This window comes from Anticarsia gemmatalis, chromosome 11 (genome assembly GCF_050436995.1).
Source record: "Anticarsia gemmatalis isolate Benzon Research Colony breed Stoneville strain chromosome 11, ilAntGemm2 primary, whole genome shotgun sequence".
Classification (NCBI taxonomy): Eukaryota; Metazoa; Arthropoda; class Insecta; order Lepidoptera; family Erebidae; genus Anticarsia; species Anticarsia gemmatalis.
Window position 1 is genome coordinate 2,612,805 of NC_134755.1, and position 16,627 is coordinate 2,629,431.

Here is a 16,627-nt window from a genome sequence, read left to right on the forward strand (position 1 = left end):
AAGCCACTGAATGGATTATAATGAAATTTGATACACAGATAGTTTATAACATAGATTAACACATAGGACATTTTACTACGGCAAATCTTTTCACGCGAACTCGCTCGGAATCTAGTAGACATTTAAAGTCAAGAAAACGTTACCTAACCATATGTTATTATGTTGTGAAGACACATAATGTAGAGAGACAATGTAATTACAGTAAAACAACTAATAGTTAACCGAAACAGAGCAAATTATAGCGTCAATAACTGTACTGTAGTTAATTATATCGTTCACGAGCGTGAGCGTGTGCAGTTGACAGCTCAAATTACATCTAAATTAACATGACAAACTTCACATCTCACCGCGTATGCGAAACTAAATGAATACTGATATTATAAATTGAAATAACAGACTGTAAAATCGTTAATAGTACATAGTTATTAAAATAATTGTTTACTTTATTTTGCGTGTGTTTAATCGTGAGTGAAGTGTATAATACCTGAGGTGTTATGCGGCTCTTGTGTTGAGAACGATTTGACGCATCGATCACGTTTATATACAAGCACGCTTCGTAGTGACTCAAATCTTGCCTTGCCATGTGACTTTTATCTTTAATTCCATACCATCAAGAGTTCTTCATAATTCGGAAGAAATGGTTATCAACCTTCTAAGTACATACATATATTGAAGTAACCATCAACAGCTGATACTACATCTTCACTTTTCTAAAATCACAACTTAAGGAATGTCTTTTAAGTAGATCCCTCTAATCTTAGTCATAATTACCGCATATCAACAAGAGAAAACAGATTTATATACAGCTATAAAAAACAGTCAAGACAAATTGATAAAACGGTATACAAACCTACATCTTACTCCACCACACTTATCTAAACGCGTTTTATGTTGAATGATGTGTTACCATAACTTTTTTATTACTATACAGTTGATGTTAACAAAAACTAATGACTTTGCTATTGACCTCATCCGGTCATGAGTCTCATCGGGCAGGTAGCGGTAATATTTGGGATGCCAAGAAACCAGATCGAGAATTCCATCGTGACGTCATAATCCACCAGAAAAGGGACTGTATCATTTTGATAACACAGATAACGAGGGGGATAACCGTGTAATCACTGATATTTCATTCAAAACCGTTACTGCTATCTTGTTAAAGCTAATATCGTAAAATTCTTTACACAATTTATTGCCAAAATATATCAGTTGGTAAATCCAAAACGTGTACGGAGTTTTTAGCAAATAAATTAAAATGTCTTTGACGGGAAGGTAACAAACCGATTTGTTCTTTTCCTAGAAAGATATTGTTTCGAATACTGTACAAGACTTTTATTTCAGACTGTCGGCAGTCTTGTAAGCTTCAAAAGCAGACTTATTTGTATTGTTCGTGATTAGGTAGAGTCAGACAGATTGCCTTGGGCCTGAGAGACCATGAACTAATCTGGATGTAAAATAAATTGCGATACAACTCCACAGTTTAATACTTAATTAAATCAGAACAGTATACATTATTACAGTAATTAATTCCAATAAGTTATTGTTTCAAGAGCTTTAAGTGTCATAAATGGCAAACGTTTTATGAACACGAGTTGGACCTCTGCCTAATCGTAAGAAAAATGCAATGTAAATTATATGCAGGAAATCTTTCAATTGAGCAATAAATGTAAATTTGGATATAAGCTAGCATAACAAACCAGCTAAATAAACTGGTTTGTTTCCTAGACTTTTATTATACAGATTTGTTAGATCATCTCTATCATTGCGAGAGGCAATCGTTCCACGTGGATCATTGGTTTATGTCTAGACCAATTAAAACTTAGCAAGACACGTTGCCTTGCTGAAATTGTTGAGGGAGTTTAAGTGGATCTAATATTACTTGAACAGGGATTTACTAAGAGGACACAGACAGCAAAGGAAAATAAAAGCTGGCTGCGACTACCTATGCTAAAATTGAAAAAGAAAAAAGGAACAGAATTCAATTGTATAGTTACAACGCAATACATAAAATCTATTAATTAATAAATAGCTTGAGGATTTCGAGTTTCGACGCCAAGATTAATACATGATATCCGCTTATGATGATAATAATGAGTTTCGTATTAAGACATGCGGGATATACACACAAACACAAATTATAGGTATGTGTAATTTCCGCTCTTAACATTTTATCTTGTTAAACAAATATTTCTAATGTTATAAAGGTAAGTTTAATAATATTCAAAGACATTTAGACAGTTTGCTAAACGAAATCATATTCGGATTCTTATTTTAGGAACGCGAATTATCTGGGGCAGGTTTGGAAATAATTGGAACCATCTATTGGAATTTGGTACAAATTCCGATAGATGGTTAAGAGTTATTTAGCATTTAATAAGTACTAGAATTGTATGTCATAGAAAGAAAAATGCTACAGTTTAATAAGACAAAGATTTTCTCATGATATAAAATAACTAAAACCATTTTTCTGTTTCTCTATAGCTCTTTTTTTGCATTGCCTATCATTTTGCATAAGCCAGTCTTTAGATAAAACTTTCTATTTGCAATTTCAAAGCTTTTCCTGTGCTATCTTTGCTTCGATTGGATCTACAGAAACGATTCTCATTTCTGATTTGAGACCAAATATTAAGAGAAGAAAATGCAACTGCAATGCAGTATAGCAACACTGTAAAATAATAAGATACTTTACGATTTCTTCAAGAAAAGATGCATAATAAATGTTCTACAGTGCGTCATAGATGCTTTATGTAAATCATAAATAATTCATTTCCATCTCTGCTTGACTTTAAACTAAGATTTAATACTTAGCTTGTCAACTTGTTATTTAAGTTAATAATGGTTATTAACTTTGCTGTTAAACTGTAATCTTCTTATGATAGAATGCGTAAAATGTTTGGGCTACAGATCTTGTATGAAAAATACAGTGACATTTATGCAGTCTGAGAGTAGTATCATAAAAAGCATGACCTACAAAGTCCCATGTCATCATCGCACACAAAGTAGCACTCACACACTGTTTAAATAGCACAGTGGCACGTCTTTACAAGCAAAAATAACGCGTATTAAGATTGTCACAATATGGAGATGAGTTATGACTAGGAAATTGGTAAAGCCGGAAATTATTAATGTTAAAATGTATGCCAGTTAATCTTTAATGCAAAGATGTAGTATTGACGGCATACTCAACATTTCTCTTAATAAACGTGTGAAAGTAAAGTAATACTTATCAACAAACCATAAAGATAGTAATAGATAGTTTATACTATTGAGGCAGATAGGTCACCAAGTACTAAATAGACATATGCCCCACATTTCTTTCTAGACCGCATTGACGTTTTTGCATTAATAAGGCGGTTATCAATTACTTGAACACGATAGTTGTATCTTATCGATTTTTACAAATAAAACACAATTTTAAATACAGATTACTTGTTTCTGGAAAACCCAGTGGAATAAATAGCCAGGTGCTATGCGTATGACCTTCGAGGAACTAGTGCACACCTTGTGCAATGTCTTAGCATTAATATTCAGAAATAAAAAAGTCGAAAACAACGTGCGCAGCTGTTCCGTGGAGGTAAACACTGCGATATTATGTGGATTACGGTAGCAAAGCAAACATCGGCTCGTTATCGTAGAAACAACGCTTTGAGCCGAGTATATGGCAGCTAACTGTTTTAGTTCCAGGCAAACGTATGCAAACATGATGCATGGCGTCAATACTTCTACTTATTTTCCTTCTAACGTACTATCGAACCAACTGAATCATGACCCATTTTGCCGACAATTCGCTTGAAACCGTCAAAACAGTAAGAATATCATCTCTATTGTCATAGTTGCACTTAGGACGTTTTAAACATGAATACGACTGTGTTATGATGTATCTACGAGTACAGACAACTTTGACCTTTGTTAGCACAGTACTAGATACGTTTTCGATAAATCACTCTTAATTTGAATGTAGAATGTAAATAGTCTAAACTCTTTTCACAACGAAAAAATATATTTGTGTCAAATGTCAAATAGCACGTCATTTAGAAATCTGTGAACCGTTTCGATTAGGGTAACCACTATAGTCATTGCCCAGCATACAGCATACGGGTAATAACTATACTGGTTACCCTATATTATTTTAATTTTTATAGTAACATTATTTCCTATAATGGACGCCCAAAGATTTGTCGCAATAATGACAGATAACAAATTCATTACCAAGGAAACGTAGGTTCAAGCGAATTTCGACCTACGTGTATATAGACGTATTTTAGAAAATGAGCACATGGTGGGTCATGATTCAGTTTGTTCGATAGTACATCTAGCAGTATCCTGCCTCTCTATCATTTATTAACATGTAACAAGGACAGATACATTGTCAAACTATTTCCAGTACCTATAAACCTCACTGCTTATAATCGTATTACACAGGTTTCAAAATCATCTTTTTAGGTATAAAGATTACAGGAAACAGATATCTAACATTTTTATCGTTATCGTCGCTTGCATTTGCAAGCCACTTTTTGCTCTAAACAAATAGTAACAAAGAATTTTATATTTTGGATCCGTTTTAGAAGAGGACGGTTATTGATCGACAAGGCTTAATTCGTATCTAATGTACTAATAATGCCAAAGTGACTAGACATTTGAAGATAAATTCGATATGCAGATATCTATTTAGTGTTAATACACGATAAGTGTGAGTTCAGCATTAAGAGAAGTATAGGTGCTGTCACATATACAAACAAAATATAACAAACATATTTTTAAACTAATACATTCTCTAACCCGAGGCAGCACACCAATGACTCTTCGAATTGATGTGTGTATTAGAAACAATTATCACTTGCTCTAACGGTCAAGGAAAACATCGTGATGAGTTACATTTCTTAAGGCCAAATTCCCCAACCCGCATTTGGCCAGCGTGGTGGACTTAAGGCCTAACCCCTCCCTCGTTCGGGAGAAGACGCTTGCCCAGCAGTGGGAAAGTAACGTGTTAATAAATACATAAACAAATATTAGGAATTGTTACATTCTGTAAGGAATGTTGTAGGTGCTCCTACAATTTTATTCAGAAAATGTTTACTAACATGAAAGCATTTTGTAACATTGTGATCAATGTTTCTTAAATTTTGAACAGTAATGTGACAGCACCTATACTTTCCCTAATGCTGAACCCACTCTTATCGTGTATTAACACTAAAAAGATACGTAAATATCAAATTTTATCTTCAAATACCTAGTCATTTTGGCATTATTGGTACATCAGATAGGAAATAAGCCTTGTCGTTCAATAACTTGCGTTATACAACTGAATCAAAATATAAAATGCGTTGTTAGCTTTTACACCTTATAACAACATTTTTGCATTATTATATGTGAATAGCTGTGCCCATATCCATTTGTGCTCTCTGCTCAGTAAGCGATCTGGGGGTTAAGCAATCCTTGGCGCGAACATTCTATAGATGGGTGACTGCATAGTGATATTTGATCGAACGTCTTCGTGCTTCGGAGGGCACGTTAAATTCGGTCCCGGTTGTTTATTAATATAACAGTCGCTAAACCACGTCAAAGGCCTTCGGGCAGCTTGAACATCTTTGACACTAGGTTGACCACCAACCATAAGATAAAATAAAGAAGCATAAATAGCGACTAAACAAGCAACAAATCTTCGCGATAAAGGAATATGGTTAAACTTATCCAGTTGGGTGCATCGTCATAATATCGATATCATTCGATTGTGTTCCATGTAACTGGTATTGTACAGACAGATGCACATTCAGGTCAGTGTTGTTATCCAGGTTACAAGCGACCTGCACTAGATGCCCACAAGATGTATCTATTGTACTATTATATCTAGTACTAATGCGAGTATCGGTTACTGAATACTAATGCCATTGACAGATCAGTTCGTATGTAAAACGATTTGGAAACTATTGCTACGTTGTTACTACATAGTAACTAACGCGTCTATCTGTTTGTGCAACTATCTCTTCATAATCATTAATACGCAATGGATATTTGAGTAGGAAGCGCTTGCTTTTAAAGGGTTTTTTATTTATATATTTGTAAACGAGAAATAAGTTTCTAACGATTAAAGACTGCACTTAATGAATGAGTAAAAAAATTGCTCTTGACACTTTATGGATTCTACCAAAGAGCTATTTCATGTTTTTTATTTGCAATTATATTGAAAATAATATCCACAGTATGTAGTACCTAATAATGTAGGAAAGCGTACATAGTTAGAGTACATGATTTGTGTCTTATTATCCTCTAGAAGTAGCGCAGTACGTGTTTTACGTAGAGGAAGAATATATTTGCTATTTACCGTATTAATGGAATTACTTATAACAATAGGCTTTCCCTGTAAATTATACTTGTTTCTAGTTTTTTTTATCTACTTATTAAGTTTTTATATGTATGCGGAATCGATACTGATATTAGAAATTAAAGACGCACTGCATAAATTAAATGTAATTAAACGTGGAAATGAAAAGACCCGGAATCAAACTTCTATCATCAAATCTTTCTTTTTAAAACTCATCTTTTTCAGCTTTCGGAAAAACAAGCCGAGCAAATCAGTTGGCTAATTAATTATCTATATTTTATAACCTATTGTTTAATCTCTGACGTCTTAAAAAAAAGAACATGAAAGAGCATAAACTATATCAGGGCTATAAATATCATGTGATAATTTATGAGTCAGAATATTATCATTTATTTGTATATCAGAATCTGCAGCGATAATACATTGGATCATTATAGCATCACTCGAGCAATGCAACAAGAAGATGATAACATTAATATAACAATCGATTACCTTCACACGTCATATTAACAACTATTTACGTCAATATTTATGATAGAAAAGGAAGGAAGTGGTTCTTACTTTCTTGTCATCATAACATTACTTTCTCAATCGTCGCACCGAAAACTACGAATAATGTTAAAAGTATATTTTGCTAATTATCAGAATAAGAACGCAACATTTTCAAGTCTTCACAATAACATAGCTCAGGCCACTATATAGGTAAAGTATCCACAAAAACTTGATGATTTACAATAATTATAATTATAACCTAAAGGAATAATACCTATTAATAATATAATTATAACCTGTCGCTGAAAAAACGTGGCAAATCCCGTTGAGTAATACATGCCCAGGAACAGGCATTAAGACGCAAATAGGTACTTTATTCTACTCCTATGAAATTGTACCAGTACATAGAGCCTCCTAACAACATGGGAAACCTCTAATTGAGAACACGCAGAGCCTGCAAAGCACGAAGACGCTTAACAATAATAGCACAATCTCAACAACGCATCATCTATCTAAACGTAGAAAATACCTCCATCCATGCCCTTTTAACAGTGCATATACATACATGAAAACGTTGTCTCCACTTATCATCACACGTGATTCTGATCGTAACAGACAATTCAGTACCAAACTCATTAGTTGACAATGGACATTGTGTTCGTAAGAAAATTACATTTCAAGTATTAACAGGCAAGGTTCCAACTGATTAGATCAGTTTTGAATGTCAACACGACTTCGGCATATTGATGCAAGGTTGCTTTGTCCTTACTCCTTACTACATAAGATCACGTATTAAACAATAATAAATTATACTCTCAAACTCAATAATAAAGTTTCGACCGTCTTCTGTAAGGTATCGGTAGGTAGTAGATGCTTGTGAAATGACCTCAATAACTGCTAAGAGCGCTCTCAAGTTAGTATTATGCAGTTTCCCTGGCACGTGTACTGAACTGCTTTGTTCGTACTGAAATTATTTGAAAACTTACATTGCTTTTACTTTTCTGCCTTTGTGTACATCTTGTTATAATAATAAATCTATCTTACGGCTAAGTGAATGTTAAACGTGAGTGCTCTTGAAAACGAACACGTTTGAAACAGTCAATTAAATTATACCTAATTAATAACGTTCTTAGCATCAACCTGTCTTTACACTTGTTTCTAAAAACGTTAATTATCAATCCACCGTCCGTAATTGTAACAGTGATGGATTTTCTCTGAAACACCAAGCGCAACAGCAAAAGTGGTTTCTCCAATTTTACACGATATAATATTCACCGAAGCGAATTTGCTAATAATTTGAGTGGAGAGTGCACACGCTATGACAAAAAAATAAACGAATTTCAATTAGTCATCGCTCGGTAAAATGTTAAGTAACATTTAGTGAAGCATTCAACGGAAGAAGTGAGCACGTAGTTTCCGTTTTCATTTTCTCTTTACCTTTTCTTTTGGGAAAAAAGTCTCAGAAATCAAGTAAGTAATAAACAATAAAGTATAAAGCAAGAGCAACTTTATAAACTAATATGGCATGCAACGAGAGGTGCGTACTGCCAAAATTACTGAGCTGACCTACATTTATTTGGAAAGCTTACAAGCAAAAAGTATTCGTCCATAATCGTACTATGTTAAATATTCCTCAACAACAATTCGACAGACATATTTTAAAGTGAAGAGAAACGTGGAGAACATTCAAGCTTAAAATATGAAACTTTCAAGGATCGTTTGTTCTTAAACTACTCTGCAAACTGTTGAAGATGAGCTCAACATCAGGCTAGACGTGCTCAATTAATGTTCTAAACCTATAAGACTCTTTACGAGCTGTCATGCTCTCTTTGAGACACTCAATGGGCGAAGTTAATGTTTTAGAATTAAACGTCTGTCTCGGGCAATGACAAATAACTCGTGGCTCAATTGAGGTAACCCAGTTGCGAGGGTACGTACAAAATGATTATTTTGAATTGTTCACATCACTTTCACCATCCCACTTAGCGACGAGACGTCTGAGAAGTGATTAAATATGAAACAGCGTCGTTGTACCATCAACATCAATATCGTAGCTGCGCGACACTCCTTAACAACCGCTCACAGCATTTCATTTTATTTAAGTATAAAATAGATAACGTGAATATAAACGAAAGTAACATATTTTTTAGATGACTTTGTATAGTTTGTACTAAACATAAGTAGCGTCCTACTTAAATTTAATTGAATAGCAAAAAAACTGTAGTTTCATTACTCGACTGCAGGCGATCATTCAACTCATCTAAGGTGTCAGCATTTTCTTCGAATAAAGTTTGTGCACAATATATCTGACATACACATTTTGTTTTTATTCGGTACCTTTAATATTATGCAATTCCCGGTAGCACGGAGCCGCACAACGTGCTACCCGGAATAGGTGGGTAATGGCCGACGATGTTAGTGATGTTACACACACAACCAACTAGTATTGCAACTGGGAAAGGCAATTCCAGGAAACGATAATGTACCGCGGAGATACACTATGACGAGATAACGGCAAATGTTACGGAAGAAAAGCAACAAAATACTCAGTCTATTATTCATCGTGCAATAACATTTTCAACGGCCGAAATAATTGGGTAGGTGCGTCGTTTCGAGAAATCTCATATCCATCTGATTCAATTGACCTACAGACGCAATTCTCGTGAGCTGGGATCCACACAACACATACATCTGAAATGACGAAGCTCGGCGGCTTGTAAGAAGGGCTAAATCGCACTTATCGTGATCAAAATGGGCCTCCAAATGGAGGAGAAGCTTTTACACGAGATATACGGCGCCCCTCTTATTATGTGAGGCTGGCGAAGATTTTCTGTAAACTTGGCAACGCGTACTGTTACATAAACGGTATCTAAGAAAGCCTCGGTTCACTTCCCGCTGGGGAGGATGTGATGTACAATTATTGACGTACAACTGAGAGCCTTGTCCGCTTCCTTTTGTTACTTCAGCAAACGGTAACCGCGTGAAGGTTTCCGAATTGTTAAACATAATCCTTGAAAGTAAACGTTTAACGATGTACTTACTCAACAGAAAGCGTTTTTGAAAGGTCACGTTGAAAGACATTTTAAAAGTTTCAGTTAAACTGTTTTTAACATCAGCACGTTCTAGATATACAATGACAATTATTACAATATGATTTTAATGCATGGTGCGTCACTCGAAAGTTGTGACATCTGACCTGCCGATTGGCCAACTTTAACTCAATATAATGTCTTAAACAATCAATACCATTACACAGTTTAACATACAATGCTTTGTTAATTCTTCTGCATATTGGATTTTTAATAAAACAGCATACATAATAATATGCCAAAATTTAAATCCCTATACTGAATCATGCTGGAACATCTGTTAATTATGAACTATTCATAATTGACGAGGGCGGGTTTGAGCAAAAGGTCGGACGCATTAATGACAACATAATTTAAATCCTAAAATTAATATAGGAGGATAAATTAATGTAAACTATAGATTATGTCTAGGGCTCAGCTCAAATCTAGACTGGGTAGGCCTGGAAATTAATCCATTAATTATTTAATTACGTCCTTCAAACAAGCTCAGGTGCGTTGAACCCGCTACATAGGAACTCATAACAGGTACTTAGGAGAAGCATGCTTGCGTTCTGTAATCATATTTTATCGTAATCATGAGTCTTGAGTCTTGACCTTATCCCACACTAGAGAGTCGGCACAACATGTTTTCTTCCTATATCCATCTCTTTTTCAGCCTTCGTTTAAACCGTAATAACATTGCATTACCTACATGTCAGTATGACCATAATATACTGACATGACTGTATTAAGTATCCATGTGTATTCATTATTACGATGTCTTAAATGCGAAGACAATATAAGGTTTACGATAAGTACCTTATTTACTCCTCGATATCGAAAAAAATCTATGTATATTGTACATCTGTTCAACAGATAAATAAAAAATCATAACCGTTGTTACGTTATTATTCAACAATTTTAATGATTATGCAGAAGATTACAATGCAATAGTAACTACAATTATAACTACAATTATTTGCATAAATCACTGTTAGCAATTATTCCATGTATCAGTCACGAATCACGATACCTCCCTGTAATTGGGTTGATGTTATATAAACACTTCGCCGTCAATTAATTATATTATATGTACGTAGTACAGTACTTAAAACAATATTAACAGTAAAATTTTGCTCATTAAACAGGGAGTAATTACTAATTGCCAAATTACACATATTGGTTCAAGTGCTATAGTTATCATTTCGTGTACAATTTTTCTTCAGGTAGTTCCCTTTATGGAAAAGTTTTTTTAAATCTAATCAGCCAACGAGCTAGTCGTTACTTTTTATACAATAGTAAAATTATTTCAGTCGTCTATAAACGTTCAATCTGACAAAATGATTAAGCTATGCTTTGTTAAGACTAGTTCCAGATTAAACTACCCAGCAGCTACCGGCTACCGAGGCGCCCTAAACGCCCAAGTAATTGCTCCAATGATTCAACAAGGCAACAAATTGCAATCGTCGTGACCACCTAATGGGCCGGAGTAATCTAATGAAACAGTCGTGCCATTGACTCGACATCTAAAAATAAATTATGAAAGTCTACATTGTTTAATTTCATAAATTTTGTATAATTAACGCGGCATAAATTCAATGCCAGCAATTGGTATTTAATATTTTAAGGAAAAACACGATTTTATACTACCTACAACTACGGAATAGGAGGCGGCTAGTCTAGCACACTGTAATATCTGGTTTGCATTGTGAGAAGTCCAATATACATTTATGTTCATTATATAACAAACAATAAGGTTCTGGACAATGATAGCGAACGTTTGAATGTAATGAGCTATGAGGAAGAGCCGAGATTATGCATTGTCACGCGTTGAAGGTTAATCCATATCAAGAAGACGCCTCCTCTATAAAGTTTATTGTTTCCGCAAAAAAAATAAGCATTCAGATCTGGGATTCATTTCTGGTTTTGTAGGCGTTCCACAAAAAATATGTTATCACAAGTTCTTCGTTGAGGTTTTGTTTATTTGTTTAGAATTTTCTCGTCGATTTAAGAGCATTTAACTAGCACGGAGTCCAAGATTCAATAGCTGAATGGCTATTAACCATTTATGAATAAGGGGCTATAAATGTATGTCGTCGATACAAGAGAACGTAGCAACGACTCGCTACCATGAAAGGCGAACTTACGTCTTAGAAGGTTTCGAGCCCATTACGTCTCCTTTTAACGAAGCAAATCAAACAAGATAGGAACACTATCGAGGCGAGATTGCCATTCATGGCGAGCCTCTACTGATCAGATTTCACCAATTCCGCTAGTTTGCATGTGCCGAGTGTCGGGCGACTGAACGAAACGAATATGTAAAACAATACGTATGTTTAGAGAGCGACCACCGTGCGCCACTGTGTAACAAGACATGTTATTAAATTATTTAGCAGTATAGGCGATTAAGCTGCCTCTATAAGTGACGAAGTGCTAATGTCAAGAATCAGTTTTGTAAAACTAATAAATTAATTCAAAAGTGACGATAGAAACACAATGAATTTCGAATTTAAAGATGGTTATAGGTAGGTCAACATTCGTCGTTTCAAATTATGTTAGCGGGGTTTCCCGAATAACAAAAATTATCGGCTCTTAACACTGATTACAACGACGACTATTATAACGTGCATATGTTGCGAAACCACTCTCAAGCTCTGAAGTAGGGGTAACAACTGTTGCGCACATCATTATGAATGTCAGACGTCAAGCAGGATTTTCTCATGATGCTTCTTAGATAAGGAACAATGAGTGATTGTTATTAAAAGGTAATAAAACAATTGCTCAAATAACAATGCTCTCGATGACACACGGTGTTAGGATTAGCCCAGTTATTTCTGTTATATCATCAATATGATTGTGCTGCGAGACGACTGGTATGCCTTGAGAAAACATTCATTATGACATACGAACATGACATACAAGCAGAGGTGAAGAGGGCTTATGAGCAACACAGATATAATGTTAACTTTAATGTCATGGTACCATGCAGCATATTATGAATAAAATATACAGCTAGCATCTATTCTGTAGGCGTAGCAAAACTGGTTTGAACTCAGGGGACCTGGTATAAGTGAGTGAAATGCCAGCTCACTGTAAAATAACGTTATCTTACAAAAGACACCTCATTTCTATTCTATTGTCGAGTCGCTGAAACTGTTTCTATGTCAACTGTATGTTTTGTATGAAAAATTCATTGAAACGACAACCGTGTGTAATGTCTTTTAGAAAGGGGATCGTATTCATGCAAATATTGCGAGTTATGTAGGTTCGCGTCAAACTAACTTGGTAAAACAATAAGAGATACTCGATGTCGAATTTTATTTCGGACGTGCGTCAAACAGACAAGGATTAAAAATATGAACTGTAAGGAAAGCTTGTTGTGAAGATACAAAGAAGGCTGTATTAGAAAATGTTTTAAAAGTTCCAAAACCTAGATGTGCGGTCGACTGCGAACGGCTAGACTGACCGCAAACCACACTATTTTCTAGCAACAGAGTAGCCATCTTTGGGAGAGATTTGATCGACAATGATAGAAATAGATCCTCCTGCAGTTTTACGTTGCGGTGAGCTGTCTCGTCGATATCTCCTATGAAATAACAGTTAAGTTAACTAGGTATATCTCGCACAATATCGAATTGTCATATGGTCCAAAACAATTTTCTTTGAAGTGGATTCACATAAAAACAATGCAATAGTAGTAATGCTTCGAATAATGGTACAAATGGGAAAAAATACGACCATAAATAGACTACACAGTCTGTAACTAGAAATTTTTGTCTTTACCTGCTTAATGAAAAAACTCTTATCTGTCAATTTTAATAGCTAACAAAAGTCTGTGATTCTTGCAAATGTAGTATAGTATAACTTATACAATATAAAATTGTGGCACATAGCAGTATATTATGTGGCTATGTTTTCCTTCACCTTTAAAACAAGTGTTTATTAATAAATTAATTTAGAAGCCAGAGAAGGGGAAACCACTGAAATAAATTATAAGAATATATTATATTTTAGTTAATCATAATTATAAATACTTAGGTAATTAATTACTGTAAATATGTACCTACCTGCTTACTATTGTTTAATGGCACTGTAAATATTAGATGAATGCTTAATTAATTGTACCTAATTATTTTTATAAGATAATAAAATCAAAATGATTGTCCCACTGCTGGGCTCCTTAATTTGGTTAGGCCTTGAGTACCTTTCTGGCCAAGTACAGGTTGGGAGCTTCATTGCATGCCCTAAAGACATGTGTTTAACCAACTTAGACATGCAAAGTTTATTCACAATGTATACTGTAAGGGCACATAAATATAATTTTTAAATTAATATCATTAATTTATAACACCCAATATACAATTAGGAATATTAAGGAAAGAATTTCAAAAAACCTTTAATATTAAGGAAATTCTTTATTAATTAAAATGTTTTGTTCAATTATTGTACATTGTTAAAGCACTCATTAGTTTTTCAATTGATTAGTTTAATACATGATTAGTCTAACACAAAAACAATAAGTAGGTATGTACCTAAATATGCAGAAATAATATAAACTTCCTCTCCTAATTAAACCATAATACATATAAAATTATTAAGAATATTATACACACATTACTGTTATTATTTACCTATATGCTCTATTATAATTTTGTTTATGACTTTGTCCATATGGAAAGACTTCCTGGGGTAAAAAGTATCCTATGTGATAACCTAGGTAATAAACTGCCAGTGTACCAAATTTCATAGAAGTTCATACAGTAGTTTTTTTGTGAAAGAGTTACAAACATTCATATATCCAATTTCTTACTTTTCAATTAGGTCAGACTTGTTTCTTTCTATAGGTAAGTACTTCAGAGTAATCAAAGAAAAAGTGATAGTAACAAAACATGCTAACATCAAGCAAGATAGTTGTTCAAAAGATAAACTCATAATAGGTCAGTTGCAGAGTAATATCAGTGCAAATTGTTACTAACTATTATGCAATAGGGGTCATAATCCTACGCACAACAATGTAACATTGACCCATATGATTGGGGACCTTTATGCCTCAATGTCTCAATTGGTTACACTAATAAAAAATTAATGAATACAATGATTAATTAGGTGAATGTACTGTGTTTATGTGTGATTAATGTTTTGTCTACTGACATTGTATTAATAACAATGTTGGGGTATCGGTGAGGCTGATCGAAGAGAATTGATAACTTAATATATCATAATAATAATGTGATTGCCGTTATTAAGTAGGTATTATAAGGTAGTTTTATTGCCAGTTTTACTGATCCCAATGAGAATTGTTAGTTAATGTTCAGGATTTTACTAAGAGTGTACATATCTATACTACTTACTACCTACTTAACCAAAAGTATGCTATTTGGCAGATAGTTAAACATCAACGAACAAGGTCATAATGTTTTATATGTTAGAGGTTTACTACAGTTTTAAGTTAACTTCATTTTGCCTAGAATATTGATGTTCCTGTTAGATGAACAGAATATATGGCAATGTGTGTCACTACCAATCTTCAATTCAAATATTCTCAAGGTTGAAATCCAAAACAATACTATTAGAATTAATTTAAATGTTAATTGAACAAATCAGGGTTGTGAGCTAGTTTTTAAAATTTGTTTATATTTTTGTGTGAGAGATAAATAGCTTATTGGAAAATTGTATCCTGTTCCTATTCTACCCTCAAACAATAAATTATAATAATATAAAATATTAAAATTCTTATAGGGGTGGAAAATATAAAATCAAACAATAAAAAGTTTGAAGTTCAAATAAAGTTTAGATTTAGAGAAAACCATTTGGTTATCATGAAGCTGTGTTATGAAGGTGGTCCAAGTACCTGTATGTGCGAGTCTCCTGCCCACCAGGGGGCTGTCGAGCAGCAGCCGGCGCAGCGACCAGCGGCCCAGCACGCCGCCGCCCCAGCCGCAGCCGCCACCGCTGCCGCGCCTCATTCCCTCCCGTTCCACCATCACATCAAACTAATACACATTACACACTAAACACTGTCTTTACTGCACCGAGTCTCCGCTTCACACGACCGACATTAGCGACAGATTATGGACTACCGTTATGAAATATCGACATCGACTCGCGGACCAGTCTTTGCACAACGCGTATTGAGTAACCGACTCGCAACGCATCAGCGAGAGAAAGTACCGATGGCCAGCCGGATCGTACGTGCCCGCGGACGCGTTACAGATGCTGCCTCAGGTGGGGAACACTCGCTTTTACTGAGTTCCCATTGTGCTGACAGAGCTATGTTACGGTACTACACTGAGATCAAAAACTATAGGTATAGTCAAAAAGTATTATGGTTCTTTATAAATGTCACGGACGACTACCAGTGAGATCGTATCCAACTATGCCAATTTATAAAAATAAAATGAACAGAATCAAGTGACTACAAGAAGGAAACGGCGAATAATACATTCACACACAAACTGTCAAAGTTGACCGGTACTATTTGTTGAAATGTAGACACTAAACTCACGAGCTTCTCGATCTAATAAAAACATGCGAGAAGTACTACTTATCACGCTACCAGATATTGTCTATGCTGCATACAGTTGGGCTACTTAAGCCCACAAGTTAATAGTTTGTAGTACCTACCTACCTAATTTATTAATGCAACAATCTACTTATAAAACTGAATTAATTTTCAGCCCATTATTTTTGCGTTTATGGAATTAAAATCGAATTATGATTATTTTGCAAAAAAATTAAGTATTTT

At 34.6% G+C, this 16,627-nt stretch overlaps 1 protein-coding gene across 1 annotated transcript in view; it reads right to left on the reverse strand.

Moving 5' to 3' along the window:
• The window catches only part of LOC142976389 (E3 ubiquitin-protein ligase RNF19B-like), a 51,344-nt gene extending 34,966 nt beyond the window's left edge, over positions 1 to 16,378 (reverse strand). Inside the window, exon 1 of the mRNA XM_076119705.1 lies at positions 15,734 to 16,378. Coding sequence (XP_075975820.1) covers positions 15,734 to 15,866 — 133 coding nt within the window. The 5' untranslated portion in view covers positions 15,867 to 16,378. The remainder of the gene's footprint in view (positions 1 to 15,733) is intronic.
• Positions 16,379 to 16,627: the final 249 nt, after the last annotated feature.